The 27,451-nt window shown below is 39.7% G+C and overlaps 5 protein-coding genes across 13 annotated transcripts in view; 3 read left to right on the top strand and 2 right to left on the bottom strand.

Moving 5' to 3' along the window:
• The window catches only part of LOC143209511 (DNA repair and recombination protein RAD54B), a 4,644-nt gene extending 2,926 nt beyond the window's left edge, over positions 1-1,718 (top strand). For both annotated transcript variants that reach the window (XM_076425239.1, XM_076425238.1), the window contains 5 exons: positions 31-766; positions 836-995; positions 1,077-1,203; positions 1,273-1,500; positions 1,577-1,718. In XM_076425239.1, coding sequence (XP_076281354.1) covers positions 31-766; positions 836-995; positions 1,077-1,203; positions 1,273-1,500; positions 1,577-1,651 — 1,326 coding nt within the window. In that variant the 3' untranslated portion in view covers positions 1,652-1,718. The remainder of the gene's footprint in view (positions 1-30; positions 767-835; positions 996-1,076; positions 1,204-1,272; positions 1,501-1,576) is intronic.
• Positions 1,644-19,713, bottom strand: LOC143209525 (enoyl-CoA delta isomerase 3, peroxisomal). Of its 2 annotated transcripts, none has more exons than XM_076425278.1 (6): positions 19,487-19,713; positions 2,704-2,876; positions 2,516-2,636; positions 2,341-2,430; positions 1,993-2,133; positions 1,644-1,919 (listed from the first exon to the last, which is right to left on the bottom strand). In XM_076425278.1, exons 1-6 carry the CDS (start codon positions 19,538-19,540, stop codon positions 1,764-1,766), a joined length of 735 nt encoding a protein of 244 aa, XP_076281393.1. In that variant the 5' UTR covers positions 19,541-19,713; the 3' UTR covers positions 1,644-1,763. The 2 variants fall into 2 exon arrangements, with proteins under 2 accessions (XP_076281393.1, XP_076281392.1); XM_076425277.1 differs by lacking the exon at positions 19,487-19,713 and adding an exon at positions 3,105-3,241.
• Positions 3,759-7,459, bottom strand: Apt1 (Acyl-protein thioesterase 1). 2 transcript variants are annotated; one of them, XM_076425275.1, is made up of 8 exons: positions 7,308-7,459; positions 6,601-6,677; positions 6,298-6,329; positions 6,150-6,215; positions 6,023-6,070; positions 5,555-5,801; positions 5,305-5,469; positions 3,759-5,203 (listed from the first exon to the last, which is right to left on the bottom strand). In XM_076425275.1, the coding sequence occupies exons 1-8, from the start codon at positions 7,369-7,371 to the stop codon at positions 5,159-5,161; spliced, it is 744 nt and encodes a 247-aa protein (XP_076281390.1). In that variant the 5' UTR covers positions 7,372-7,459; the 3' UTR covers positions 3,759-5,158. The 2 variants fall into 2 exon arrangements, with proteins under 2 accessions (XP_076281390.1, XP_076281391.1); XM_076425276.1 differs by lacking the exon at positions 7,308-7,459 and adding an exon at positions 6,757-6,968.
• On the top strand, positions 8,392-17,023 carry Uggt (UDP-glucose-glycoprotein glucosyltransferase). Of its 3 annotated transcripts, none has more exons than XM_076425207.1 (24): positions 8,392-8,635; positions 9,106-9,316; positions 9,385-9,620; positions 9,700-9,882; positions 9,960-10,132; positions 10,565-10,760; positions 10,848-11,061; positions 11,141-11,361; positions 11,427-11,648; positions 11,724-12,082; positions 12,148-12,391; positions 12,726-12,932; positions 13,006-13,264; positions 13,338-13,446; positions 13,522-13,707; positions 14,179-14,385; positions 14,465-14,857; positions 14,993-15,007; positions 15,158-15,335; positions 15,408-15,590; positions 15,665-15,940; positions 16,015-16,131; positions 16,255-16,396; positions 16,593-17,023. In XM_076425207.1, exons 2-24 carry the CDS (start codon positions 9,106-9,108, stop codon positions 16,640-16,642), a joined length of 4,581 nt encoding a protein of 1,526 aa, XP_076281322.1. In that variant the 5' UTR covers positions 8,392-8,635; the 3' UTR covers positions 16,643-17,023. The 3 variants fall into 3 exon arrangements, with proteins under 3 accessions (XP_076281322.1, XP_076281320.1, XP_076281321.1); XM_076425205.1 differs by lacking the exon at positions 8,392-8,635 and adding an exon at positions 8,725-8,920; XM_076425206.1 differs by lacking the exons at positions 8,392-8,635; positions 14,993-15,007 and adding an exon at positions 8,727-8,920.
• Positions 17,172-27,451, top strand: LOC143209517 (proton-coupled zinc antiporter SLC30A2). Of its 4 annotated transcripts, none has more exons than XM_076425253.1 (8): positions 17,172-17,480; positions 23,857-24,059; positions 24,136-24,252; positions 24,331-24,479; positions 25,642-25,793; positions 25,873-26,104; positions 26,580-26,820; positions 26,902-27,451. In XM_076425253.1, exons 1-8 carry the CDS (start codon positions 17,449-17,451, stop codon positions 27,045-27,047), a joined length of 1,272 nt encoding a protein of 423 aa, XP_076281368.1. In that variant the 5' UTR covers positions 17,172-17,448; the 3' UTR covers positions 27,048-27,451. The 4 variants fall into 4 exon arrangements, with proteins under 4 accessions (XP_076281368.1, XP_076281371.1, XP_076281370.1 ...); XM_076425256.1 differs by lacking the exon at positions 17,172-17,480 and adding an exon at positions 18,857-18,938 and having other exon boundaries at positions 26,902-27,448; XM_076425255.1 differs by lacking the exon at positions 17,172-17,480 and adding an exon at positions 18,969-19,467 and having other exon boundaries at positions 26,902-27,449.

The raw sequence follows: 27,451 nt of genomic DNA, 5'->3' as shown, positions 1-27,451 counted from the left end.
ATTCTGAAAAACACGTGTGTTTCTTTTTAGATTTTAAGCAACATGAATTGTAAGAGAAAAATCCTCTTGAGCGGGACACCCATGCAAAATGATTTGCAGGAATTTTTCGCATTAATCGACTTTGTAAACCCAGGTATATTAGGTACCAGTTCCAACTTTAAAAGGTATTATGAAAACCCGATTGTGGCATCACAATGTCCCCATGCACGTGATAGCGTGGTATCTTTGGGCACTGAAAGAGCCAGTGAATTACAAGAGAAGACAAAATGCTTTATTTTAAGACGCACGCAGGATACAATTAATAAGTATTTGCCGTCTAAGCACGAGTTAGTTGTATTTTGCCGTTTATCGGACGAACAAAAAGATTTATACACGCGTGTCACGGACGCGTGGTTTGATAAAACCGTGCTGCCGGCCAACACAGTGCCCCATTTAACGGTAATAACGATGTTGAAGAAAATATGTAATCATCCAGACTTGTTTTACAATGAAAAGAACGATTTGTTGGGGATTGACTTTAACAGTACAAAAAGAAATGTTTCAAAGAGTATATCTGGGAAGATATCGGTTGTACAAACTTTAATGAGAAATTTAAAGAGAACTAAGGAGAAACTAGTACTGATATCATATTACACGCAAACACTCGATTTATTGGAAACCATTTGCAACAGTGAAAACTTGAAATTTCTTAGATTAGATGGTAGTACAGCAAGCAGTGTCAGATCAAAAATTGTTCAGCAATTCAATTCGGGAAGCGACGAAAGTAGTTAGTACATATATATTATGAAACATCTAAATCCATAGAATATTTTATGTTCTGAAATAATCATTGCAGAAGTGTTTTTATTAAGTGCAAAAGCTGGCGGAGTCGGTTTAAATCTTCCTGGGGCATCTAGATTAGTATTGTTTGATTCAGACTGGAATCCGGCGTCCGACTCTCAAGCCATGGCAAGGATTTGGAGAGAAGGCCAAAAAAAGAATGTTTATTTAATCCGGTTTGAACATTTTATATTCCTATAAAATATCTGTTACATATTTTCATTTTACGCTTTTATAATAAAATAGAGCATTTGTAGTTTACTAACAATAGGGACGATCGAAGAGAAGATCTTTCAGAGGCAAATTAGCAAAGCAAACTTGAGCGAAACTGTTGTGGATGTGAACAACTTTGCTTCTTTGAAATTGTCCATGAGTGAATTGAAAGTTTGTTGTATTTCTTTAAACTTATTATGGAATTATTATTCACAAAAATAATTATTGCAACATTTTCAGGACCTCTTTACGTTGGCGACAGAGACGAATTGTTTAACGCACGATCTGATCAAATGTTCTTGCAATGGACGCAAGGAAGTAGGAACAAGATCGGAAAAATGTGATAACGAGAACAATCGAGAGCATCAGTTAGTTCTACAGGATGAAGTAACACAATCAAATATAACGATAAATCAGCTTTTAGAGTGGGAACACTATCAACAACCAATTCCAGATAAAATACTGCAAGTAAGTACTACTATTTCATACTGAATGTACACAATAGATTTCTCTTGATATAACTATGCTTTCAATATTCTTGTAGGAACTTATGTTACTAGAAATATCTGATAATATAACATTCTTGTTTAAGAATTCTACTATAAATGAAGTTGCTTAATTGCTATTTATTGTGTAACAATAATCTTGTATAAAAATTGTTTGTAAAAAAGTTTATATAAAAGTGTTTACATGCTACATTTGTTATCTTTGATTTTGAAGGGCAACTGATTTTAAAGTTTACTTTTACGGGTCATTATAGTGAGGAGTTTATCGAAAAAGTCAGGCGATTGTAAACGTTTCACCAATTCGTTTACTTCTTCTGCATGAACTTCCAATAAGCGTTTCTCATTCCATCTTTTAGTAAGACGTTTAATCGCCGATATTGACTAAAAATGAATTACGTTTAATTAATACTTAATATTCATTGTTACTACTGTTTATTTTATCTGACAAAGATACCTCTGCTGAAAGTGTGGATATTTTCCCCACATACGTCAATACATCATTTGGTTTTCCATGTTCGAATATTTCGCTAACTAAACCATAGTGTTTAGCTTCAAGAGCATTCATTTTATATCCTAGATACAACATATCACCAGCCTAAAAATGTGTGCGAACATTACAAAATTTATAAACTTGTATACAGGGCGTCCCATTACACTCTGCCACACCTAATAACTCAAGTGCAACTGCAATGGGAAATTTGTATCTGTATAAATAACAAAATATTAGGGGTAGCAAAGTTAAATGAGACACCTTGTATATTATAGTAGTCAATTAAAGTTAATGAGTTAGTATTTTATGTACCTTAGATTGCCCTAATATTTTTGGGAATGTATACGTAGAACATCCTTCTGCAACAACACCTATACGCGTAAATGGTGTATGGAAGTAAGCCTAAAATAACATAAAGGATCCTATTGTATGTAGGTACAGTTAGTTTGAATAATATTATGTTCTGTATGAAATTATTGAACATTACCTTTTCAGAACAATATACCATATCGCATAACGGTAGCATAGTTGTTGCAATACCAATTGCAGGACCATTTACAATAGCTATTAGTAGCTTAGGATATGAAATTAAAGTTTCCACAAAATTTCTGAAATATGTCGTCAGTTTAAATCCGTAATATGATCTAGCAATTATACTGTATAATAAATGTTTACTTGAAACTAGAGATTAAGCTGTCAACACCAGAAGAATTTTCATCTTGAGTAACCATAACTGAAGTAAAGTCATTTCCACTGCTAAAAAATTCTCCAGTTCCAGTAAAAATAACTGCCTGTATATTATTGTCTTGAATAGAGTCTTGCAGGATCTGTGATAATTCCTTGTACATCTGTAAGGCAAAGGTATATCATGATTTAGTTTTTAATCAATTATTTTGATGTTAAATAGCAGAATGAGACAATAATTTACTGAAATTTTGCATTTTAAGTTAATCGTTAAACACAATCGATAATCAAACGTTTCAATAGTATTTATGTAGTCATTAATCGTTTCAATTCTGCTCTTTATGCATCTCAACCGAAAAATTGAATTTTCGATAAATGTTGTAAAGACTTACAGAAATACTGATAGAGTTTAGTTTTTTTGGTCGATTTAACACAATCTTTAGAATTTTATTTTCTACAGAATGTAAAATATCGGGTGAACTTTTATTTGCCATTCTAAAAAATAATTTGTACAATGAACAAATCGAGTTCCGCGTTATTTGTCGAGTCAAGCTGAGTCAAGAGCAGTCAAGAGCAGTCAAGAGCAGGCTTGTCATATTCCGCGCGTGCCAGGCCCCTTACCGCTGCGCCCCTCGCCCACTTGCTGGGCTAAGCAGATGCTCCCACTGGCGAGGAGTGGGGCAAGCCAGGCGGGCTTAGCCCAGCAGATGGGCGAGGGGCGCAGCGGTAAGGGGCCTGGCACGCGCGGAATATGGCAAGCCTGGTCAAGAGTTGTCAAGAGTCAAGCCGCACCTGACGACTGACGACAGTGATGACGTCGACGACGTGACGACACCACGGCTGACCAGTCAGACCAGTTGACCACGGAGATTATACACGTATCCGGTCCGGTCTCTTATTTGGAGAAAGCATTTATCAAGGACAATTTTGTACGATTGCATGATTGTGAGCGATTGGTTTCAAAGTTCATTTTTTGCACGTTTAAAAAATGTTTACATGCATGTACATAATTGCTATTAGGTGATAAAGAGAATACAAGTCGTAAATGGAAGTGGTAACAAAAAATTTATTAATACATCGTTAATTCTTGACAATAAATTAAAAGGGAATAAATAACGAATTAAAATACAAATTTTTACAAATAATCTTAAAAATATATGGTAACATTTTGTGTTTTCTAACGTTTTCCCAGAAGCAGTAACCTACTTAACAAATCTTTTTAAATGCACTTGTTGTATATACTTTGTACAATGTTAAGAAATTTACTTTTTGCTGTTGAAACGTTAGTAAACCACAGCCATTACAATTTTCGATTGAATGGTTTAACAGAAATTCACAACTTTACAATTTAATTTTTCATAGATTTAATACTAAAAGTTCGGGAGAGAACTGATTGTATGATTATAATAGTTCTTCAACGTAAAACGTCCTGTAAAACGGAGAAAAATATTCATTAAAACAACTTGAAGTTTTTGTAGTGTGAATTAATGATACAAACGATAATACCTATGTATCATTATATAACTAGTATTGCTTTTCAGTCATTCAATTTACAACTTACAGTACTCACGATATTTTCTCATTTTCAGTAGTACTATTAGAATAGACCTAAAATAAATACTCTGGAGATAGTACTCCTATATATAGTAACACGTCTGTGTTATTTTACTAATATACATGTCTTTTTCGACTGATATTCACAATTACAATGTCCACCAAAAAGTATAAAGTCTGTTGATTTCGAAACTATATTTTGTAACCATAAAATACATGGTTATATTACTGTTTTCTAGACAACAGTTCTACAAATTCATTGATTTATATGCAGTAATGTTTGTACATTAAACATAACTTATATAAAATGGAAATATTGTAAAACATATCTAAATGTTTCACCACGAATGTCTTTCAAAAATAAAAGTAAATCCAATTATAAATATTACATTTACAATGATGAACTTTGTATGTGTGCAGAGATAGATTGGAAGAGTTTTTTTTCTAAATAATTCATCTACTAATTTTAAATTAATATCACGCGATTTGTATGAACAAATAATCGAACTGTATGTGGAATATATAGAAGACAGTTTGATATTTTCGAATGTTAGCATCGGCTATGTGCAACAAAATATTTTCTCTTAAAAACGCTAATAATTACAAATATTTCTTATGGAATTAAAGACATAGAATGTTACGTTAACAACTTCGGTATATGAAGAAGGCAATTAATAAACAGAATTAGCAATGCCACAACCGAGTCGAATTTTTTACTAGTACTGTTTTTTTTTCTTAAAGTTTTCAATATTTTTACCTTCTACTGCGTTTCATTTACTCTGTCGCCAAGCGCTAGATTTAAGTAGCGGTAATGTTGGAAGTAATTAATTTAATAAAGAACGATAAGATCATAAGGGTAACACTTAAAACAGTGATGTGGTTTGCAGAACTATTATGGCAATACTTTTTCGACGAATTTCTTCATGTCGCTCATTTCCTGCAAGAGTAATAGTCATCATCAATAATTACAGATATCTTCAAAATATTTTCAGCGGTCGATTTATGGTGTACTAACGGACTGTATATAAATCTGCTCACCTCTTCGTAAAATGTATGCATCATTCCTCTGTACGTTCTAAATTCTGTTTGTGTCATGAATTGTTTGAGATAAGAGGCTGTCATTTGCCCCCATCTATATGGTACTATTGGATCGCAATTGCCATGACATTGTAGCAACGGGGTATTTCTATTTCCTATTGCTTCCTAAGAAAGTACAGAATAGTCACGTTAATACGTAAACATTATAATTCAACGTGCTATTATATTTTTTATTATATTTTATACATACACCAGGGAACTTTTGATGGAGAGGAAGCCAACATGATAAAGCTACAATACCAGCTAAGGGTTCTGGAAATGTGAGAGCGCTATATATAGCTAGAGCACCACCTTGACTGAAACCGCCAAGCACAATGCGCTTTGTAGGTATTCCTGCTGCAACCTCTTGTGCAATTAAAGTGTGCACCATCTCTGCAGCTTTCTTTATACCTTCTTCATCTTCAGCTCCACTGGGATCCAGTGTTCGTAAATCAAACCTAAATTTATCAATGTATAAGTCTTTCGATGCTGGATAATTGAGCAATATACAGGCTTTCCCAAAAAATAGAATCAGATTGATCTCTCATCTAGCGCTTTTGGCTACTGAAAAACCCCATCTATACATCCCGCACCCTTACAATCTTGGAAACGAGTCTACCCCTTTAAGTGATACCCCTCATATTATAGCTTACTTTATAAATTAATGCTGTAAACTTACCAAGATGGCATTATGAATCCTGCATTTAATGACACAGGCATTGTAGGCCTAACATAATAGAACTGGATTACGTATCTATTAGAGAAATCTATAGTAGAACTACTTTTTTTAATGAAGCTATACATACGCAGTAGGACAGATAACTTTAATGTGAGGTAATCGTACTGCGCTCATTGAGCTGGCCCAGCCATGCCTGAAAGTCAGAATGTAAATTAAATCGACATGTTATGCAAATTGACATTACTACCACAGCATTACATAATTCATTAGCTCACCCTGTATCACCCAATCCATGGAAAAATATCAGCTGTAACAACAATACAATTTTACAACAATCAAATTTAATGTATTGAGATTTTAAATAAACAGGTTCAAAGAAGTCGTCTGCTGTATAAATAGGGGTGTATCAACTTTCGATAACAATAACAAACGTTGGTCGGGGAGTAAAAACTAATGCAACGTGGAATTATATACGTTCGATATTTCAAAAACGATAATATGACAAGAATAATTGACTTATAATTAATCGAATGTCGTTTTGCACTAGATATAACCAAGAAAGATATTTTTGTACTTACCGTGGCCGTGTGCCTGGCTGTAGCCGGTATCACGACAGGACTCGCCGACGACATTGTCTCTTGTGTTTTTGGACGGACTGTGCAGAAACAGGCAAAATGTACCCAGCTTTCACAAAAATTCGGAATATTAGAATGGCGGATGATTCTCTATGCTACCTCTTAAAATCCCCAAAGTGATGAAACGCGGAATAGACGGAAGTCTTGCGCATGCTTTACAAGATTACATACAGCTAGTCTCATAATGGCACACGCTCTTCTTTACAAATCAACCAAACGACCTCAGTTTTTCTGTCAAGCTGGACGGGTTAATTTACTATTTAGGCGGTATGTAATGAAAATTTTGTAAATGGTGCGTTTAGTCTGAATAAGAAAAAAGTTGAAACAGTTGCTTTGTACAATTTCTTTATTTGGGCTTGTAACGAGAATTAAAAAATCTGTTTTGTATAGATTCTGATAAGTTATGCGCATATGCTGAAAATTTCATCGAAATTGATCAAATGGTTTATGAATTACAAACGATTAAAAATGGCGAATACAAATTTTCATTACATATATCGTCTAGTAAACTAATCTATTTTAGATTAGCAATAAAATTGACGTCGTTTGGTCTACTTACAAAAAAGTCATTCTATTTAATTTAAAGGGATATATATTATATAACTGTACATTATATTTTCAAACCAAAATTGAAATTGTTTCACGAATACCTGCATAATTGTCCATCATCAATAACTTGAGCGTTAAATACTTTAATATCGAGAAAAGATTCATGGTAGCGCACTCGAAATGACAATCTGCATTAACGACAGATTTAGGAATAGACTGCGCGTTTAGAAAGTTAATAAAACCATACTCGATATTGACATTTACGCAACGATGCATGTCGGGGAAAGCACACAAGTACCTGTCTTTCCACAAGACAATGCAATTTTACGTTTTACATGCTTCTCCGAAATTAGATAATTGTTCCTGAAACTTTCCGAAAGCTTTCAACTTATTCATGGACTGGATTCACATAGTATATACATATATTTATTAAAAATTCAACTATGAAGTGTTATTCAATGTACAATCATCTTGTAAATGTTTAAATATTCATTGATATTAATGTTTTTAATCATTTTTTTTAAAATAACAATGCCACGAGAACGTGCGCATTGTATATAAACTCTATTGCTTGGGATAACTTCTTCGTTACTGATTGAAATTGTTATTGCTATTGGGAAGCTGATTTTCGAAATGTTGATTAACCGGTACCACCGTCTTATCCGAAATGGAACGGTGTACGCTATTTTCATATTTCAGTGCAGGAAGGAAATGCACAGGAACCCCTTCGTTCAACGTATCGACCAATCGTAGGCGAGGACGTATTCAGTCGAGCTTGCGATGTTGAGCACACCAGTGGCGTAGCTGGGATATTGCACGGCTTCCTCGCGCATGCGCGACGATTTTTAACATCGGTAAAGTATAAGTTCGGCTAAAATGGGGTACCTTGGTCACCCCGCATAATTTCGCAAAATTTTGTTTTTATTCGATTTTGAAATATGAATGTATAACATGTACCCAGACAACCAAAAATCCAAATTTGGACGACCTCCTGCTAGCGCATTCTCGTAAAAGATCTAGGAAATTTTACGGTTTCGTCCAAAAACGCGTTGGTGTATGTATACATATACATATACGCATGTAAGTATATAAATATATATATGTACGTTGTTTGAAACATATCGTATTTTGAGATTATACGTATACTCATTTGTAAATGTAAATAAAGTTGGTCATCAACTGATAGCGATCAGTTTACGAATTACAGATATGAATTGTATGGACGTGCCGCTACACGTATGATAATTTTGCGTATGTGTTTATATATACGTGTACGTGAGCGTGTAAACCAGTGTAAGTGTAAACGGTGTAAACTCGACGAGTTCCTTTACCAGCAGTGCTGTATTTACCGGCACGTGCAATGCATGGATTGGCTACCGATGTTATTTGATTCTCTTTCGTTAATATAATTTTTATTGCAAATTTAAAGGTACGTAAGATTATTAAAGTAACATTTCTTCACGTATTGATATTATTATTAACATTTCGAACTGTGCAACATTAGTACCATTTCCAGTCGTTTTCGTTGATTATGAAGTTACTTCGCTCCATTTGTTACTCTAACAAACGATTCGACCAGTTTCTGAATTATTCTAACAGTTAGATATGAAAAAGAACGATATTAACCTTACCATAAATTGATATTATGCTACAGACGCGTTTGACGTGTCGTTTGTTCGGTTGGACGCGTAACCAATATACCATCACTTTTTCGGTAATTTATTGCATCGTTGAAAAATCTCTCTATTCAATTAAATCCTTCGAAGTATAAAGATAAAGATACTTCTATTTACGTAAAATTGATTACGATAGTTACGGTTTTATCGGTCGGATTCTCTCGTTTATGTTTTTTCCTGGCATACGTGGCATTGTTATTAACAATATTTATACTGTTTACAGATGTGGTCAAATATAATTATTTATCTGCTGGTTTTGTGTACAACGCATCTCGAAGCAGATAAAAAGGTCAATAAATATGTGACCACTTTAATAGATGCAAAGTGGAAGGAAACACCATTGATGCTCGAAGCTGCCGAGTATCTGAGCGATGAAAATCCAAATTATTTTTGGAAATTGGTAGATACGTTCGCCACCAATGATTTTAGGAATGGTAATTTCGATCTGTCTTCTATTATAATTGTTCTTTAAGTTGTTACATTTTTCAATTTTCTGTTGCAGTTGCGGAAAGAGATAATTATAATAACATTATTGAATTTGCTGAAAAGTTTTTATCATTGTCAGAGGTAGCACTACTTAAGCTAGGATTATCTTTACGTATTTATTCTGCACGAGTCGAAATGTTTACTCAAATGGCCCAAAATAAAAATATTTCCAAGTTTGACTGTTATAATGTAGTGGACATTGGTGGAAGATTCACGTGTTCCATAGAAGAATTAGATGAATTACTTAACCAGGTAAGAAATAAATTGGTATTCAATAAAAATATGTATATATACGTATATATACATATCTAACGAGCCACATGTTTTGTAGGAGACATGGGTGAATCCTGATACTTACAGTGTAGATCATAGCTATCGTATGTCTCAACAGTCTGAGAAAGTTGTTATATTGTACGGGCAAGTTGGATCTCCAAATTTTGCTAGTTTTCATGAAAAGTTGAAACACCTTGCAGATACCAAAGGGTTCAATTACATTTTACGGCATTATTTAAAGGTATTATCGATAGATAATAGTAATCGATTTAATATATTTGTATCATTTAGATGTTCTTTTTTGTATAATTTTCATAGGATAGAGCAAATGAGAATGTACGTTTATCGGGATATGGTGTGGAGTTGCAAATGAAGTCTACAGAATATAAAGCTACGGATGATTCGGACATTAAAGATAATGCTGACAAAGATTCCGAAACTTCTGGCGACAGTACAGAAGAAATAGATGGAATCAATTTTGTGACTCTAAAGTAAGGTGGTTACGTATTTGATCTATATCATTTACAAATTCTAATAACAATTCCATCTCCCTGGAAAAAATTAATGTACAGAATATTATCGATAAATGTCCCAAGTGTCTGGCCCGTAATTGTCACAGAACTAACCCCACTACCGCGGGGTGTACCTCGTCAGGGTCCCTGAAGCTCTAGAGGACTTTCACCAACATATTCGTGGCATTTTTCTAATGAAAATGATACCAAATATGATATAATTCCGATGATATTTACTTGTGTAATGAACGATGAAAATTTCGGGCGTTGTCCTTTTCTACGTTCGGCAAAAGTCAAAGAATAGTATCCCTGGCCGGACCCGTGTTTTGGACAATTATCGATAAAACACTGTATTGGGAACGCCAGTTTAAATTTTATTCGGTAGAACATGTATAGTTATAATCTTTCTAGGAATTTGTACCCTGATAAGCAAGCAGAATTGGATAAATTGCAAACTCATTTATTGGAAACTAGTCACGAGATCGGTGCTTTGAAAGTATGGCAATTTCAGGAACTAAGTCACCAGGCAGCTGAAAGGATAATGAACTCCCCTATGAGCGAATCTATTAACGTTCTGACAGATATTTCCCAAAATTTTCCCATGCAAGTAAATATATCTCTACAAACTTGACAAGCTAGGTTTCGTTCTGTTTGAACAAGTGAACACTGATATTTGTTCTTCTTCCGCCAATAGGCAAAATCCTTGATTAGAACGAAAGTGAACAACGAAATGAAAAAGGAGATGAAAGTGAATCAAGCAATTTTTTCTTCGAATTTGAACATTCAACCCACGGATACTGCTCTTTTCGTGAATGGATTGTTCTTCGATTTAGACGCCGTCGACGTTCTCAGTCTTCTGGAATCGCTGAGGAGCGAGCTCAGATTAATGGAGTCTCTTCGTAAAATCGGTACGATGGATTCTTTATCGGGACATAACGCGTCGTCGCATTACATAATTACTAAACCTTTCGAATGATTCATTGATAGGATTCAGCAATACGAAGATGAGCAAATTACTGTCGCTAGATTTGTCTACGAATATGGATGAGCAAGAGTTCGCGATGGATATAAGAGATACAGCTATAATTTGGGTAAACGATGTCGAACAAGATTTGACGTACGCGAGGTGGTCGGCATCGTTAACAGAATTACTGAGACCAACTTTCCCGGGGATGCTCCGGAACATTCGAAGGAATTTATACAATTTGGTTTGTACATACTTGGAAAAAATTCTATGTATTATCGCACGGAATTTCACGTAATTGTTCTACAGGTCTTGATCGTTGATCCGTTGAGCGCGGAGTCTGCTCCTTTAATATCTCTCGCACAGTCTTTGTTCATGCACGCTGCTCCATTGCGAGTGGGCTTTGTATTTGTAACAAATTACGACACTTCGGTGAATGGTTTAACGGATGCTAGTGTCGCGGTGAACAATGCGTACCATTATTTTGCTGAGGTCAAAGGATCGGTACAGGCTCTACAATTCCTGGTACATGTAAGTGTTCTTTTTTTGTGCTTCAATCTTCGAGTTTGTTAGAAACGGGTACCATCGCGTAACGTTTCGTTCTAGATGGGAAATCACATGGGACCAAACGGAGCAGACCTGGACGACGTAAAGAAAGCCATAAAAGCGCAGGATTCGTCGGCTAATATTAACTATATTCTGGGTGAGGAATCCGAGTACGACGTAGGGCGTCATTTGGCCAGTGATTTTGTGAAGCGATCCGGCTTCAACACATTCCCGCAAGCTTTAATGAACGGCGTGCCTTTGTCCGCGGAGCAACTAAACGCCGATTCGTTCAAAGAAGCCGTTCTCTCTACCATCATGTCGCAAACACCGGCGTTACAGAAAGCAGTGTATCGGGGCGAAATAACCGAAGGAGACGATGTCGTTGATTACATTATGAACCAACCGAATGTTATGCCACGGTACGATCTCTTTGTCTGGCATCCGTAATTCGTCCGATAATAACTTATCTTTAACAATTTTGTAGCCTAAACGAGCGAATTTTGAAAGCAGAGAAGCATACGTGGTTGAACTTGATCGGAACTACACCCAGCGATGAAGACCACGCCAAGTGGAGTCCCGAGGACTTTTCAACATGGTTGATGAGTAGACTACATTATGTTTACGTGCCACGCCGTACTAGCATACACCATTTGTATAGCTTCTGGGTGGTAGCAGACTTAAAAACTCCGGCAGGCCGAGTATTGTTACGCGAGGCTTTGGACTACATAGTAAGTTATACGTCTTTGCATAAAGATTCGCATGTAGTTGTTACGAGCCAGGGCCGCGAGCAGCACAAGTGGCCGGCGAAGGGTTGTTACCCCCTAGGAATATAGTTGCAATTTGATAGTTAAAGGTACGCGGAACGAACCTGATGTAAAATGAATCGCTGAGGTTGATAGTGGGCCTCGTAATTAGTATAATTTAATTGATACAACCCCAGCGGCACGATTGTATCGTGTGGGGACGTTCAATTAGTCGATTAGGATTTTGCACAGCACGAATTACGTGTAGTCACGTAGAAGTAAAGCTTTAATTAATTAATTGCTCGCTGTAATTCATCAGGAATCCAACGTCGACGTAAGAGTTACCGTAATCGTGAACCCTACCACCGATGAAAACAACAACTATCAGAGCATCACGACCGATATCAATCAAGTAGTGTTGGCTGCTTTGAACAGTTTGCCTGTAGAGAAGGCCAAGAATTTCATTCGTCGCGTGATTCAGGAAAATGTGGCTAGCGATATTGCTAAAGGAGATTTCCAAATAGAGGTGAGAACAGGGATAATAAATGTGTCCGTACATTAATGTTAAACTACTACAAAATACGTTAAATGAAAACTAGGAGGAAGCTGTGAAGGAACAGTTGAAGATGCAAGCCGACGAGCCCGCTATCCATCGACAATACGTTAAAGCTGTATTGAACATGGACGAAGGCGTCCGAGGAATTGTATGCAATGGAAGATTGGTCGGACCGTTCGATCACAACGAGGAATTCACGAACGAAGATTTCTCTTTGTTGGAAAGATTCAGTCACTCCAGTTACGGCGAGAAACTGTTTAAAAAATTGATCAAAGAACAGTTGCTCGAAGACGACGAATATGGTATGTGATAATTGAGCTGATTAGCGAATACGTATGCTCTCGAAAATTAATGTTCGCGCTTTCTTCGCCGCAGAAAAGAACGAAGTCACGGACGACATGATTATGAAAATCACATCGTTGTTGGTGTCGCACCCTCAGACACGAAGTAGATTCGATGTACCCTTCCACAGTGACGATCACAGGTGAGTTCTGCTACGCCTAGCTCAGATCGTACCGACAGAAGAATAATTACGACACTAACAAGTTACGATATTCAGCTCCATCAAGATTCCAGCAGCGAATCAGGACCAAGTGGCATTCACTTTGGTCGCCATCGTGGATCCTGTGTCCCGCGGCGCTCAAAAGTTGGGTCCCATTTTGAAGACATTACAGCAGTCTCTCAACTGCAACATCAAAGTTTTCCTGAACTGTTTAGATAAGAACAGCGACATGCCGTTGAAAAGGTAAGAAATCTGTTGAGCAATAGACGTTCAACTGCTCTGAAATAGGGCTGTTACTTTCCTTCAAAGGTCGAAGATTTTGAAGCTTCGAAGATGATGAGAATCGAAGTTTCGATGCTTCGAATTGAAGCTTTTTTATTTTTCATAGAATATGAAAATTCTGTCAAATTTTTTATTCATATTTTTATTTGTCAAAAATCATGACATAACACGAAACTTGTAAGTTACAACTTCATACGATTCGAAGACTTCGTGCACTTCGAAGACTTCGAAATTTCGGAAACTTCGAAGGCTTCAAAGCTTCAATACTTCAAAACTCCGTACACTTCGAAGTTCCCTTCGAATCTTCGAAGAGTCGAAGCTTCGGAAAAGTAACAGACCTACTCTGAAGTGTACTCCAGTATGGAATGCACTTTCTTCCAGCACAACTCAATGTCCGGATGTTGACTTGACTTGGCATCTTTATTATTTTAGTTTCTATCGGTTCGTATTCGAGCCACATTTACAATTTCACGCCGATGGTCGCATCAACGGAGCAATGGCAAAGTTTACAAAGTTGCCCACCTCCTCTTTGTTGACCCAGAATATTCACTCACCCGAGAACTGGTTGGTAGAAGTAGTCAGAAGCGTTTACGACTTGGACAATATTAAATTGGACAACGTTGCGATGGGAGTACACAGGTAAACATCCCATATATCGGGCTGTTGCGTGAATCCTGTGCTTATGTTCCAAACGTAATTTCATATCGAATTGTTGTAGCGAGTTGGAATTAGAGCATCTACTGCTGGAAGGTCACTGTTTCGAAGCGGTGATGGGAAATCCTCCTCGAGGATTGCAATTCACTTTGGGTACGGAGAGGCAACCATTACTGGTAGACACTATAGTTATGGCGAACTTGGGATACTTTCAACTGAAAGCCAATCCTGGCGAATGGCTATTGCGGCTTCGGCAAGGCCGGTCAGCTGAAATATACGATTTCACTAGCGTCGGTGGCCAAGATGTTATACAAAACGGCAACGACGTCAAAGTCGTTATAAGCTCGTTGAGAAGTCACGGGTTAAAGGTTAAAGTGTCCAAAAAACCGGACAAGGTTGGAATGGATTTGTTGTCGGAGGACGATAAAAATTCCGGATTTTGGAATTCCATTTCGAGGTACGCGATACTCAGGCCCTATCCGATCTATTTCGTGCGATCTCGCGTAGACTTTGTCGATCACCGTAGTCTTAAATTGCTTGAACGATTCAGTTGCCCTCGAACTTTAACTTTTACTTGTTCTCTGTTTTTTAGCTTTTCCAAATTTTGGTAAGCTTCTCACGTTTAAATAAATTGCGTCGCACCGCGTACTCTCGTACTCTTAAATGTTGTCTAGCACACGCTCGAACGACAACGTTTAACTTTCGCTTACGGAATGTCATTTCCTTCGTTTTGTTCAATCGATTTTGTTCAAATCAGGCCATTCACGACAAACGAAGAGACTGACGAGGAGGATGAGAAGTTGAACATCTTTTCCCTGGCGTCTGGTCACTTGTACGAAAGGTTTCTGAAGATCATGATGTTGAGCGTTATAAAGCATACCAAGACCCCCGTAAAATTCTGGTTTCTAAAGAATTATCTTTCGCCAACGCTAAAAGTAAGAAAATAAATTCTATGGACCCGTGTACGCGTGACTGAGAAGCTGTTGCAACGTATGTACTGGTTTTAGGACTTCTTGCCGCACATGGCCAAAGAGTATGGTTTCGAGTACGAGCTGGTACAGTATAAGTGGCCCCGTTGGCTTCATCAGCAGACCGAGAAGCAGAGGACGATATGGGGTTACAAGATCCTATTCCTGGACGTACTCTTTCCGTTAAGCGTGAAGAAGATTATATTCGTGGACGCCGATCAGGTATAAAAAGAAGCTTGATAACACTGTTAGAGCAATCAGTGCACAACAACATTCCTCATTTTCCAATTGATTAGGTTGTGAGAGCGGATTTGAAAGAATTGGCAACGATGGATCTGGGAGGGGCACCGTACGCGTACACTCCATTCTGCGACAGTAGGACGGAAATGGACGGATTCAGATTCTGGAAGCAAGGCTATTGGCGGAACCATTTGCAAGGTCGCGCTTATCACATCAGCGCGTTGTACGTGGTGCACTTGAAACGGTTCCGACGTATCGCTGCCGGTGACAGATTGAGGGGACAGTACCAAGCTCTGAGTCAAGATCCTAATAGCTTGGCCAATCTAGATCAAGTTTGTATTTTACGATAACTGTAATGATGTCCTTGTCTCGTTTAACGGATCGTTTAACTAGACGCCCGTTCCAGGATCTTCCCAACAACATGATTCATCAAGTGACCATAAAAACGTTGCCGCAAGAGTGGCTGTGGTGCGAAACTTGGTGCAACGACGCATCCAAGAAATACGCGAAAACTATCGATTTGGTAAATGCAAACATTTTATATCGAGTCGTAAGAATAGCGAATTTCCTTCCGCATTGACGGAAGGTAAAACGCAGATACGTTTAGCGTTGTATAATGCTGATTCGCAATATTTTAAAATGGCAGTGTAACAATCCGATGACAAAGGAAGCCAAGCTGCAAGCCGCTATACGCATTTTACCGGAATGGGTGGGATACGACGAAGAGATAAAGGCCTTGCAACAGCAAGTGGAGAACCAAAATAGACAAACGGAGAAAGAGGAGCACGGTACATATACGCGCGATCGTGGTGTTTTCGATACAGTAAACCCTGCTATAACGATTTGTACCAAATTTAATTTAGTTTGATCTGATTTGTATCAATTCTCTAAGTATCTTATAACGCGGTACGAATTAATCGTGTTATAGGAGTGTTGACTGTATATTATTGATTGGCTAAAAAATCATGATTTCGTTCGTTTTAGAAATTTTCGAAGAAGAATCTGCGGAAAACTCAAAACACGAAGAGCTATGAGGGCGACGTTAGGCGCACGGCACTCGCGAAAATAATATTGCCGATACGGTAATAAGGTAATTTAACATTGTTACAAAAGTTCGTCGGCATTGGGAAGCGTATGGTGTCTGCGACCAATTTGGTTCCCAATGTTGATCGATCGGTGTCCAATTCCATCGTAGTCTGCGATCGATCGTAATGTAGTCGCGACACCGTATCTAAAATCCGTTAAAGGATCGAAGGATACGGACGAGAATGAATATCGAAAATAAAATGAATAGCATCGATCGCGGTATCGTAATTGGTCGTGGACACGGGGATCTGCGTTCGTAAGGAGAGCGCGATTGTGATTTTGTATCGTCTACTGCATAGTTGTAAGAAATAAACACGTAACGTTTCTAACTGGTTTTCACAAATACTCATTTCTGCGATGAACGCGCGTTCGACACGATGACAATATTGATAGAAAGGAAATATACAAGAAACCTAAATACCAACGGTCGCGCGTGTTCGTCGCAAGTGTACTAAAAATTACACCGTCTGCTTTGTTGGCTCCAGGAACGATCCCGAGATCAAAGACGGCGCATCCGTCAGTTTCGCTCCGGTATTGGTAAACTTGCTACGATTTCGCGGTAACAGATACCGAGAGAGTGTTTAGTTTGTCGCTAATGACATCTCTCGCTGATAGAAAAACACGTTGATCGAGTCGGAATCCGACGCGCGCGAGACCGTGCAAACTGCTCGGCACGTTTATTGTTTTCTTAGACACGGTTGGATTGTTTGTCGAATTGAAGAGGAACTCAGACGACACGCAACACATCGCGACGATGAACGAAGCAGCTCCAGGCGATCGACTATCGTACGTAGTTCCATCACATTCAGTAATTTATTTAACTAGACGATGATTGTTTGTGTTCTCGTGTCCTCGATAGAATGTTCCACGGGTTCCAAATCGTATCAACGATTCAGAGACTACGAAGGTCGAGTGTCGAATCGGTAGCGAAAGAAATTCGGCGATCGATGTTTTCACGTTCTTTTTCTGTCGCATTGTGTGTGTGTATATGTACAGTACGTCCCTGTGTAAATATCTGTACACCTCGTAGGGTATTAAGTGGGATTAAGACGACGCGGATGCAATATGCTCGCGTTCCTTCGGCCGTTATCTTGTTTCGTTCGCTGCCTCTTTGCCCTGATATTTTCGAAAGTGATAAGTACACGTAGAATATTTTTGGACGGGAAAGCAGTGAGCTGAACCGAGAGACGCGCAGTCATTTCAGATGTAATTGTACGTGTACACGGATATATGAAAAATATGTATTTATTTCTTAACAAACAATTATAGCAAGCAATAAGGGAAAAGGCTACTTTAGCAGTACGATTTCCTTTGTGATCCAACGAGTTGTAAGTATCCGGTAACATATGGAAATATCTTCTCTCGACACTATTATTTGACAGAAAATTATCGAGTTTCTCATAGATATCGCAGAGTCATTGAAACGCCTCCCAATAGGTTTCCGGTAAGCTGCTGAAGCGTCGACACGTCTAGCCAAGAGGAATTTATAATACAAGCAATTCGGCTGTTAACTATTTGTAAATTTATAATGAACCAATCGACAATGCCTGAAAAATAAATTATACCGAATTTCTTCGGCGGGAAGTAAACGCGTTTACAGATGCTTCGGCTCAGCTGGAATTGCATTTTAGGGAGCGGTTATACCGGATCCGATTTTCGATCGCATAAAACAGGTACTGGTCGTCTCGTTTGTTTCTCGATCGGGACAAACGGCAGGTTGTCCGTGTTCGATCGCATTCGCGAGTTGGAGCAAGTTGGAGCTCAAAACCCATTGAAACAAGAAGACAGACGACCAGCGTGTGTCCTTTGGACGGGCGTGCGATCGATGGATCGGTGTCGATCGAAATCGCTCGGAAGCGCGTGCACGAGCTACGGTCCGCTCGAACGGAAGCGATCGTCCGGAAAAAGAAAGCGGCTCGTTGGTAGCACTCGATGCGAGGAGTACGCGAATACTGGAACGCCTCGCGAAGGAACGAGACAGATGACAATGGACGAGTACTCGTGTTGACAATGAGAAGGCGTGGGAGGGGGAGAGGGAGAGTACAAGTAGATAGCAGGTTCGAAAACTGGAGAGGCAGATAGATAGAGGAAGCGAACTCGCTCGCACTTGGATCGAAAAAGGAGAGGGTGAGCTGGGTCCGTTGGGGTTGGGGAGGGGCGGTTGCTGATCGGGGGAAGAACGGGAGAGGAATCGAATCTGTGAATCGGGATAGGACGGAGGGGCAAGCGCAGCGAAGCGAGAAGGTGAGCGGGAGCAACAGAGAGCCGAAGGAGAGAGTGGGAGAAACTCATCGAGAGTTAAGTTATCTGGTAAAACAAACCGACTAGACTGGACAGAGGATTTTCTACTGAAAAACCGACGGCATGAAGTGGCAGGCGGGTTTTCTTGTTTATGTAACTAGTGACGCTTGTACAGTCCATCCGTGTCTGTTGGTCGCTGGTCGACCGCGGGGACCTAACGGCTCTCGAAATCGTTCTCTCGACCGTCTTTGTTGCTCGTTCTAGCGTTGTGACGCGTCGCGGCCCCCTCCTCGACCGTGTTTTGTATTTCGTACTCGTTTTAGCGTTCGCGCTCGAGCTCGCGATCACCTTCGCGAAGGCTGAGTTCGCTTTCGCGTCTTCGTTTTTCTTTCCCATATTTTCGTCTCGCTGATCGATCGTCCGCATCGGTCGCGTCGTCGAATCAATTGCCTGCGGCGAACCACACGATCTAAGGAGACTGCGTGCCACTGCGCATCGACCCGAGGAACATGGACGACGAGACGATCAAGCTGTGAGTTCCAATATACAACCTTCCGGATCCGTTTCGGCGTCGATCTCATCGCACGATCGATCCTAGCCTGCATCCCCTCCTTCCCCCCCACCAGGCCACCGGAATGGGGAGTTCGAGCGCGTACAGTTTGCGAATCGGGAATCAGGTACCTCGAACGATTTTCACCAGGGAAATATGTCTAACCGAGACACCGAACGGTTTCAATTTCTTTCCCGAACACTCGCGCTTTCACCCAACGAATGTTCCCTCGCGCGATCTTACCGTGTTATACACCTTACGCTCTTCCTGCCTTAACGATCTCAACGTGCGATCGTAAACTACGGTATTGCCTCGATAACGCTGGCACCTGTTTTGCATTCCGGTGAACTATCGATGGCTCGCGGTAAATCTTCAAGCGCTAAATCATTTTAAGTAATAACTCCGTCAACGTTGACAATCTCTTTGCTCTCCGTCGAAAAATGTATATTAAATTCTATGTGGTACAACAATAAATACGGTAGTAGAGACAGCATGATAGTATTGCAAGGACCGTGAGCCGGTTCTCCAACCCTGTCGCAGTTTCGTGTCGCTACAAAGTGCACCCGCAACTGTTATCCAGGTAGTACTGTACTTTCCTCTTGAACTGCTGCAGGGGGGAGTACATAAAGCCCACTAAAACTGGTTCTCGCTTCCCCTATTGGTCGACTGTATTTCGTGTAAATATACAATTTGGTGACACGTAAACTCCGGACGTTACGCGGGTACAACGTTCATGTTAGGTATGTACAATCGTACAAAGTTCGACGTTTGCTTTGACCCGACCGATCAAATATTTGTCGTACGGACCACAGTTTTCTTTTCGATGAATCCGGAAAAAAGTGTCCCAACATGGAGGACACTATGTATGCTTTGATAAGGAAGTAGTTATGAAGTAAGATTGGGTGCAGTGCGTCAAATGCGTAGGTTGATTGTACAGATAAAAAAATAACGGTCATTCTATCTGTGACGTCTGTCGGACACTAAGATTTCATATAAAAATTCTCCGTTCTAATACAATTTTCCAGGCGATTTAAACTTGAAAATCTTCTTCTAGAATTTCCAATAACGTTAACGTCTAGTCGAACTTCGATTTTCCTATCGAGAAGGCAATTCTTTACCACCTGTGCAACACGAATTGCGGGTAATTAATCTTCTTCAGCAATACGTTGCGTACGTGCTTTTATTTGTGAAATAAATATTAAACCTACCACGGTTAAATTGACTGGTTTTTTATTCCATAGTTGTTGAAATAATAAAAACGCTTTCCTAGGAAATGACTGAATCGACTTTTTTATTTAAGCACATATATTATACAGTCAAAACCATACAGAGTTTAAGTAAATTCAATCTTCTCACTTCTATAAGTGTTTTATATGTTTTGGGATTGGTAGGTTTAGTGTTAAGTTTAGTTCTCATATCCTTTTTCTGCTTCTCGCGTTCTTCCGTTAAGCGAAACTCTATCATTATTATCGAATCGGGGGTAGCGGAACGCGAGGAAAGAAACAAGATAGCTTGCGGGAAACGTGTACAGGATCGAGTTACGATTTACGATCTACGATCGTTGTTGATGCGGTTGAGTTCGCGATTAAACGACGATTACCCGTGTTCACCGATGTCTGCGCGATCGGTGATACGCGTCGCGACGAGTACTAGAAAACACGTTCAACTTGCGCAAGCAGATTTTCTTCATCATCCATACCGAAGGGGTGTAAACAGCCCCTCAACATTGATGGTTGAAATCACATATCTCGAAAGCCAGAGAACGCGAAAATATAATTTCTTGTTCGAGTTGCGTTTTTGAATGGGAAGACTAAGGAAAATTTGTTTAAAGGATTCACGAACCCTTTTCATTCCGAATTATTTTTCAACTTTATTCCCAACAATTCCCTGCCATTTTAAGTTTTTATTGGAAATTTACTTCAAAGGGCAGTTCCTTAACTGCTACTTATTTTAAACAATTTTGCTTACTAATTATATTAAATATAGCTGTCAAACTTTGTTGTACTTTATTTTTTGTGGAACGTATACTTGTTTCCAACTAAAAAATAAGAAATTAAATAAAGGAAGAACCAAATACGTATAAAAACCTGTTCCATTTACATTCTTCTTCCTCTGATGTCGATTCACACTGACAAAGGAGTGTATAGGGTTAACAATTTGAATATTTAAATATACAGGGTGTCTCAGCTGAAGGAGGCCACCTAAATATCTCCTTTATTTTTAATGGCACAAAAAGAATATTTATGGCATAATTTAAATGGTATCGAAGGAGGAATATCATAAAGAACAATTTCTTTCGTCCGGTTATTTTTTCATAGTTTTTTCAAGGTCATCTTTATTTTTTTATTGGGAAAACTTATCTTTTTTTATTCCATTTTTTTTATAGCGGCTGAAAAAATACATTTAAATATGCTTAAATAAAATAAATAAATTAAATAAATATATAAATATATATACATATATAAATAATTAAATTAATTAAATATTAAGTCTTTATCAAGATGGAATAAAAAAGAATAAGTTTTCCCGGTAAAAAATAACGATGACCTTGAAGAAACTATGAAATACCGGTTATATAACCGGACAAAAAAATTATTTCTCCTTCGATACCATTTAAATTATACCATAAATATTCTTTTCGTGCCATTAAAAATAATGGAGATATTTAGGTGGTCTCCTTCAGCTGAGACACCCTGTATACCGATATAACACTAAACCTACCGAGCACTAAAAGCGATTATTGACGTTTTAGCTTATCAAAATGACAAGGCTCTCTATTTATTTAAATTTTTTGCAATTTTTAGTACAGTATGTGCTTGGACAAAGAAACTTATTGAATCAATTTCCATGTAAGCGACTAAATCATTTCAATAGTTGTAAAATGAATGTTGAGTGTTAAACGCCGGTGTATTATCTCTGAACCAAAATAGAAAACGTGTATTTATTAATTTTTCGCCGTTCAACAGTAATTATTCGCAACGAATGATACTCTTTCGCCTCCTGCGAAGGAAGTTACCAATTACGGCTTACGTTTTTGTAGGACATGATACCAGCGAAAAGGTAGTTGACAGTGGTGATCAAGATAAATAAATATAATAAAAGAAGACACACGTGTCGAATATTTTTCTAGGATCGACGTCTCTCGTAAATTCGACTGAGGAACTTAGAACGAGGAACGTTGCTGGATCGTCTAACCAGTTTAACGTATCTCTCTGACAAGAACGAAATCGAAAGCCGCTCGATGCGACGCACGGATTCCCATTCTCGGTTGCGGGATTCCCGGAACGCGGCGCGTATTTTTCGTATTTTTATGTTTTCGCATTTTCGCGATTCTTTCTGGTTGTTTTGGGGCCACCGCGGTGCAGCGCTCGGGGCAGGAAGAGGGAAGATAGTTGACGGCGCGTATCAGCGAACGCGAGAGGAAACGCAAAGAGGCGTGTAATTCGTTTCTCTGTTTTCCCCCTTCTTCCGTTCGTCTCTCCATCGTTGATAGATCGGCTTTGGTGTTTCGAATATAATTTTGCACACGAGGACGCATGGCGTCGCGCGTGATCGAGCTCGATCGGATCGTTGGGCCGTGATCGCCGCCTTCCACCGCGATTGGAAGCCGATAACGATTGAAAGAACAGCTCTTTGCACACGGCATCGTCGCTATCTCGCCGTCGGATAACGACTTACGCGACAGGTATCGATAGCGATCGCAGAAACGACAGGCCAACAATAAATTGAGTCACGTAAACGCATTCGCGAGATTCCGCAGGCTCGTATCTCACGATTGCGGTTCCCGACTCACGATTCGTGATGATCGGGCCAATGGTCTTCCGTCTTTCCGAGGACAATGTCCAACGATCCGAGTCGGCCGATCGACGTGTCCTTGATCGACTGGAATCTAGAGATGACACGCGATCTACAACACAGATTTGGAAATCACCGTCTTTGAATATCATTGTCTCCACGTTCGCGATTCTATCTCGATCGCTTTCGCTGTTCTCGTATTCTCGTGTTTGTACCCGTTCAGGGGTATTTAGTTGACCGCAAGATGCGTAGAAAGTCAACGTCGAGCACTCTGCTCGAGTTGTCGCCTCGAAAATCTCAGCCTCGCGAACAGCGAGCAGGAAATTCGGAGATTTCGACGGGGCAGCGATGGAATATCAGGGACTGGAGGATGCTGCGTCGCAGAACGATCACACGGGGTGCGATACAGTTTTCAGAGCGATTCACTTTCCGATATTTTCTGAATGTCTCTTCCTACTAATTTCGATCGGCGCCACAAATATCGAACCACCGTGTATTTTGAGAAAGAAAAAGAATGCATAACCCCCGATAGCGCAGGCAGCGCGGATCGATAAATTGATTTCGAATGTTACACAGATTCAAAGACAAAGCCGTGTATGGATACGGGACAAGTATTCCGCCGAACAACAACGATCTCGAGGAAAACGGAGCATCGTCCCCTAGGAAGGTGATCTTCTGCGTCCACGGGAAGCTCTCCGGTTGCTGCACGGTGGTGAAAGGCGGAGGTGGCGGTCCGATCGAAGAGATGTCAGCCACCGATTACCGAAAACATTCTTCGAGTAAGAGCTCTGTCGAAATTCGACCATGTACAATCAAGTATTTCTTCTTGTAATCCGAGCCGCGCGTGTTTTACAGTGATACCGGAAGATCATTGCCACAGGGAACGAAATGAGGAGATCGACAAGAAAGCGAGGAAGAAACTACTGTTCGCCAGCATACTATGTGTAATTTTCATGATCGCGGAAATCGTAGGTAATATTTCGCGCGCAGCAATACCGTAGAAAAACTGCATGACCGTATACGGTTGTAACAGAGAATTCCTTGTTTCAGGTGGAATATTGTCGCACAGTTTAGCCATAGCGACGGACGCTGCGCATCTGCTAACCGATTTCGCGTCCTTCATGATCTCTTTGTTCTCCATATGGGTCGCGAGTCGACCGCCAACTAGGAAAATGCCGTTCGGATGGTACAGAGCAGAGGTGAGTATAGTAATATGAGCCCCCTATACAGGGTGTCCCAAAATTCGTGAAAATCCCGAAAGGGGTTGGTTCCTGAGACCATTTCAAGCGACATTTTCCTTTGCAAAAATGTTACCCGCGGCTTTGTTTAGGAGTTATTAACAAAAAAACACGGACGAATCAGAGCGCGACCTAGACGCGAGTTGCGACAGTCGGCCCGGCGCGCCAACTGTCTATTGGCCGACTGTCGCAACTCGCGTCTAGGTCGCGCTCTGATTGGTCCGTGTTTTTTGTTAATAACTCCTAAACAAAGCCGCGGGTAACATTTTTGCAAAGGAAAATGTCGCTTGAAATGGTCTCAGGAACCAACCCCTTTCGGGATTTTCACGAATTTTGGGACACCCTGTATATCAGTGGTCGGCAAACTCATTAGTCAAAAGAGCCAAATATCTGCAATACAACGATTTAGATTTCTTTTGAGAGTCAAAGTTCTTTACAAGAACCCTGTTTTCAGAAGTCGGTTAAAACTAGGTACACTGAATAAAACTAGATATCATACTTTATATATAATAATCTCATTTATTGTTTAACACGTTCTGTGCCACGTTTATCACCGATGGTACACGTTAAACTACGTGCCCCCCTGCACCCCGCTCACCTCCTAGGATTGATGACTTTTAGTATGTTTATCTCCTAACTAGTCCAAACAAAGTCCCAAAGTTAAAAATATAGTGTTCCTCCCATTTCCCTCTACAACTCTTCGTTGACTGGACTAATTCAGGCTGATGTATTTATCTAATGCGCTAAAAATATATTTTATAACAAGTTTAAAGCTGGAGAATATATTTCCACCAAAAGAGGCATTATAAAAAATGCAGTATAGAACAAAGCACATAAGTTTGTTTAGTTGTCGGGCAAAAACGGCTCGGCACGGAACGTGTTAAAATAAAGTAGAAATTGCTCTTTATTCGAGTTTAGATACAACACACTGACTGGTCGAAAAAATTGTATTAAAATGCCATTAAATTAAAATCCAATAAATGTATTTTAAACTAATTTAAACACGTCATTCGTGGAAGCAGTTTGTTCTCGCTAGCCGCAGTTTGCCGACAACTGCCCTATATCAATAGGGAGACTTATTTTTAGAGATATCTCGGTTCCCTCTAAAAACGAATTGTTGCAGGTGATCGGAGCTTTGACCTCTGTCCTATTGATATGGGTGGTAACCGGAATCCTGTTCTATCTAGCAGTAGAGAGGATCATCCATCAAGATTTCGAATTGGACGCCACCGTGATGTTGATCTCTTCCATCGTTGGCGTCGCGGTAAATCTAGTGTCAGTGATAGGATATATAGATAGAATTCTTTTCCTGGTAATCGTTCGTTCTTGAAATTTACGGAACATTGTCCCACAGAATGGGCCTGTCGTTGCACCAGCACGGCCACAGCCACGGTCACGTGCCTCATGAAGAATACGAGCACCAGAAATCAGGCCAGCTGGAGAACATGGAGAACCAAGGAATTGACCACGATCCTCATCAGCACGATAGGAAAAACATTAATGTGCGCGCCGCTTTCATCCACGTTCTGGGAGATTTCATTCAGAGCATAGGCGTCTTCATCGCGGCGTTGATTATTTACTTTAAGGTACACGCGAAGTTACGATACAGTGGAGAGTAGCCGAATATACTCCTGCTCCTGGGTTGGACCTAATTTAGGGTTGATTAGTACCACTATTTTTTCCTTCATTTTTCATTCTTAAAGGGGTAGACTCGTTTCTCATTTCTCGATAATGCAAAGATGGGGTCTTTTAGTAGTCAAAAGCGCTACATAAAAGATCAATCTAGACCACGATTGCTCTCTTTTGAGGGCAATTCCTATTTTTACGTTTACGAGGTGTAATTTTCATTATTCGGCAGCATGTAGCTGTTGCAGCTTTATGCTTCCGAATAATGCAAATTACGCCTCGTAAACGTAAAGATAGGACTTTTGAGGGCGATCGTGGCCTAGACTGATCTTTTATTTAGCGCTTTAAAATATGCGGAGGTCTCGCCTACGTTGTGGTCCAAATTATGTCACGGTAATGAGAAGCCAATCTTAATCTTGATGTATATATTTCCAGCCGACCTGGAGAATCGTAGACCCGATTTGCACTTTCCTATTTTCGCTCCTGGTCATATTAACCACGGTTGCCATAATCAAGGACGTGATGAACGTCCTGATGGAAGGAATTCCGAAGGGATTCGATTACTCGCAGGTTGAGAGCACGTTTACGCAGATCAACGGCGTCGTTAAAGTACACAATCTTCGCATCTGGGCGCTTTCTTTGGACAAGACTGCGTTGTCCGCGCATCTGGCGATAAGTATGCAATTGCAATCGTATCATCGAGCATTGTTAATCATCTACATCTTGATATTAATGATTCTTTCTTTTCCGTGTTCAGAGCCAGGCACGAGCCCACAGGACATACTGCGCATTGCCACAAGGAACATTCACGACAAGTACAGATTCTTCGAAATGACGCTACAGATCGAGGAATTCGACGAGAAAATGGAAAACTGCAAACAGTGCAAAGCGTTGCCACAGTGATCGCTTGTGCAATTGAGTTTGCTTGATCACAAACAGCCAACATTAGACAGAGTGCACGCTGTCTTTCACCTTAGTTCTCGCTATCGTGGTCTCAAGTTCGAACTTATACCTTGAAACGACTGCTAACCGGAAATGCGAGACACAAAGCGCGTAGATACGAATCGTATCTTTGGCAAAACATCCATCCATCCTGACCGTGCCATTTCCGTTTCATCGTAGTCGTGCCAAACTCCAAACTCATCGCGCACTACTACAGTTATTTATTTTAACGGTGACTCTCCATGAACAGGGTTTCGACCAAATGTTCCAGACACGCGAAAATTTCGCTCCGAAAGCGAAGCGATAAAGGCAGAAAAAGGTGGCAAAATATTAAAAAAAAAAAATGAAAATTTCCGAAAGAATTG

This window comes from Lasioglossum baleicum, chromosome 6, assembly GCF_051020765.1.
Source record: "Lasioglossum baleicum chromosome 6, iyLasBale1, whole genome shotgun sequence".
In the NCBI taxonomy this organism is placed as follows: Eukaryota; Metazoa; Arthropoda; class Insecta; order Hymenoptera; family Halictidae; genus Lasioglossum; species Lasioglossum baleicum.
Note: the sequence above shows the minus strand (reverse complement) of the source record. Positions and strands in the feature narration are given on the sequence as shown.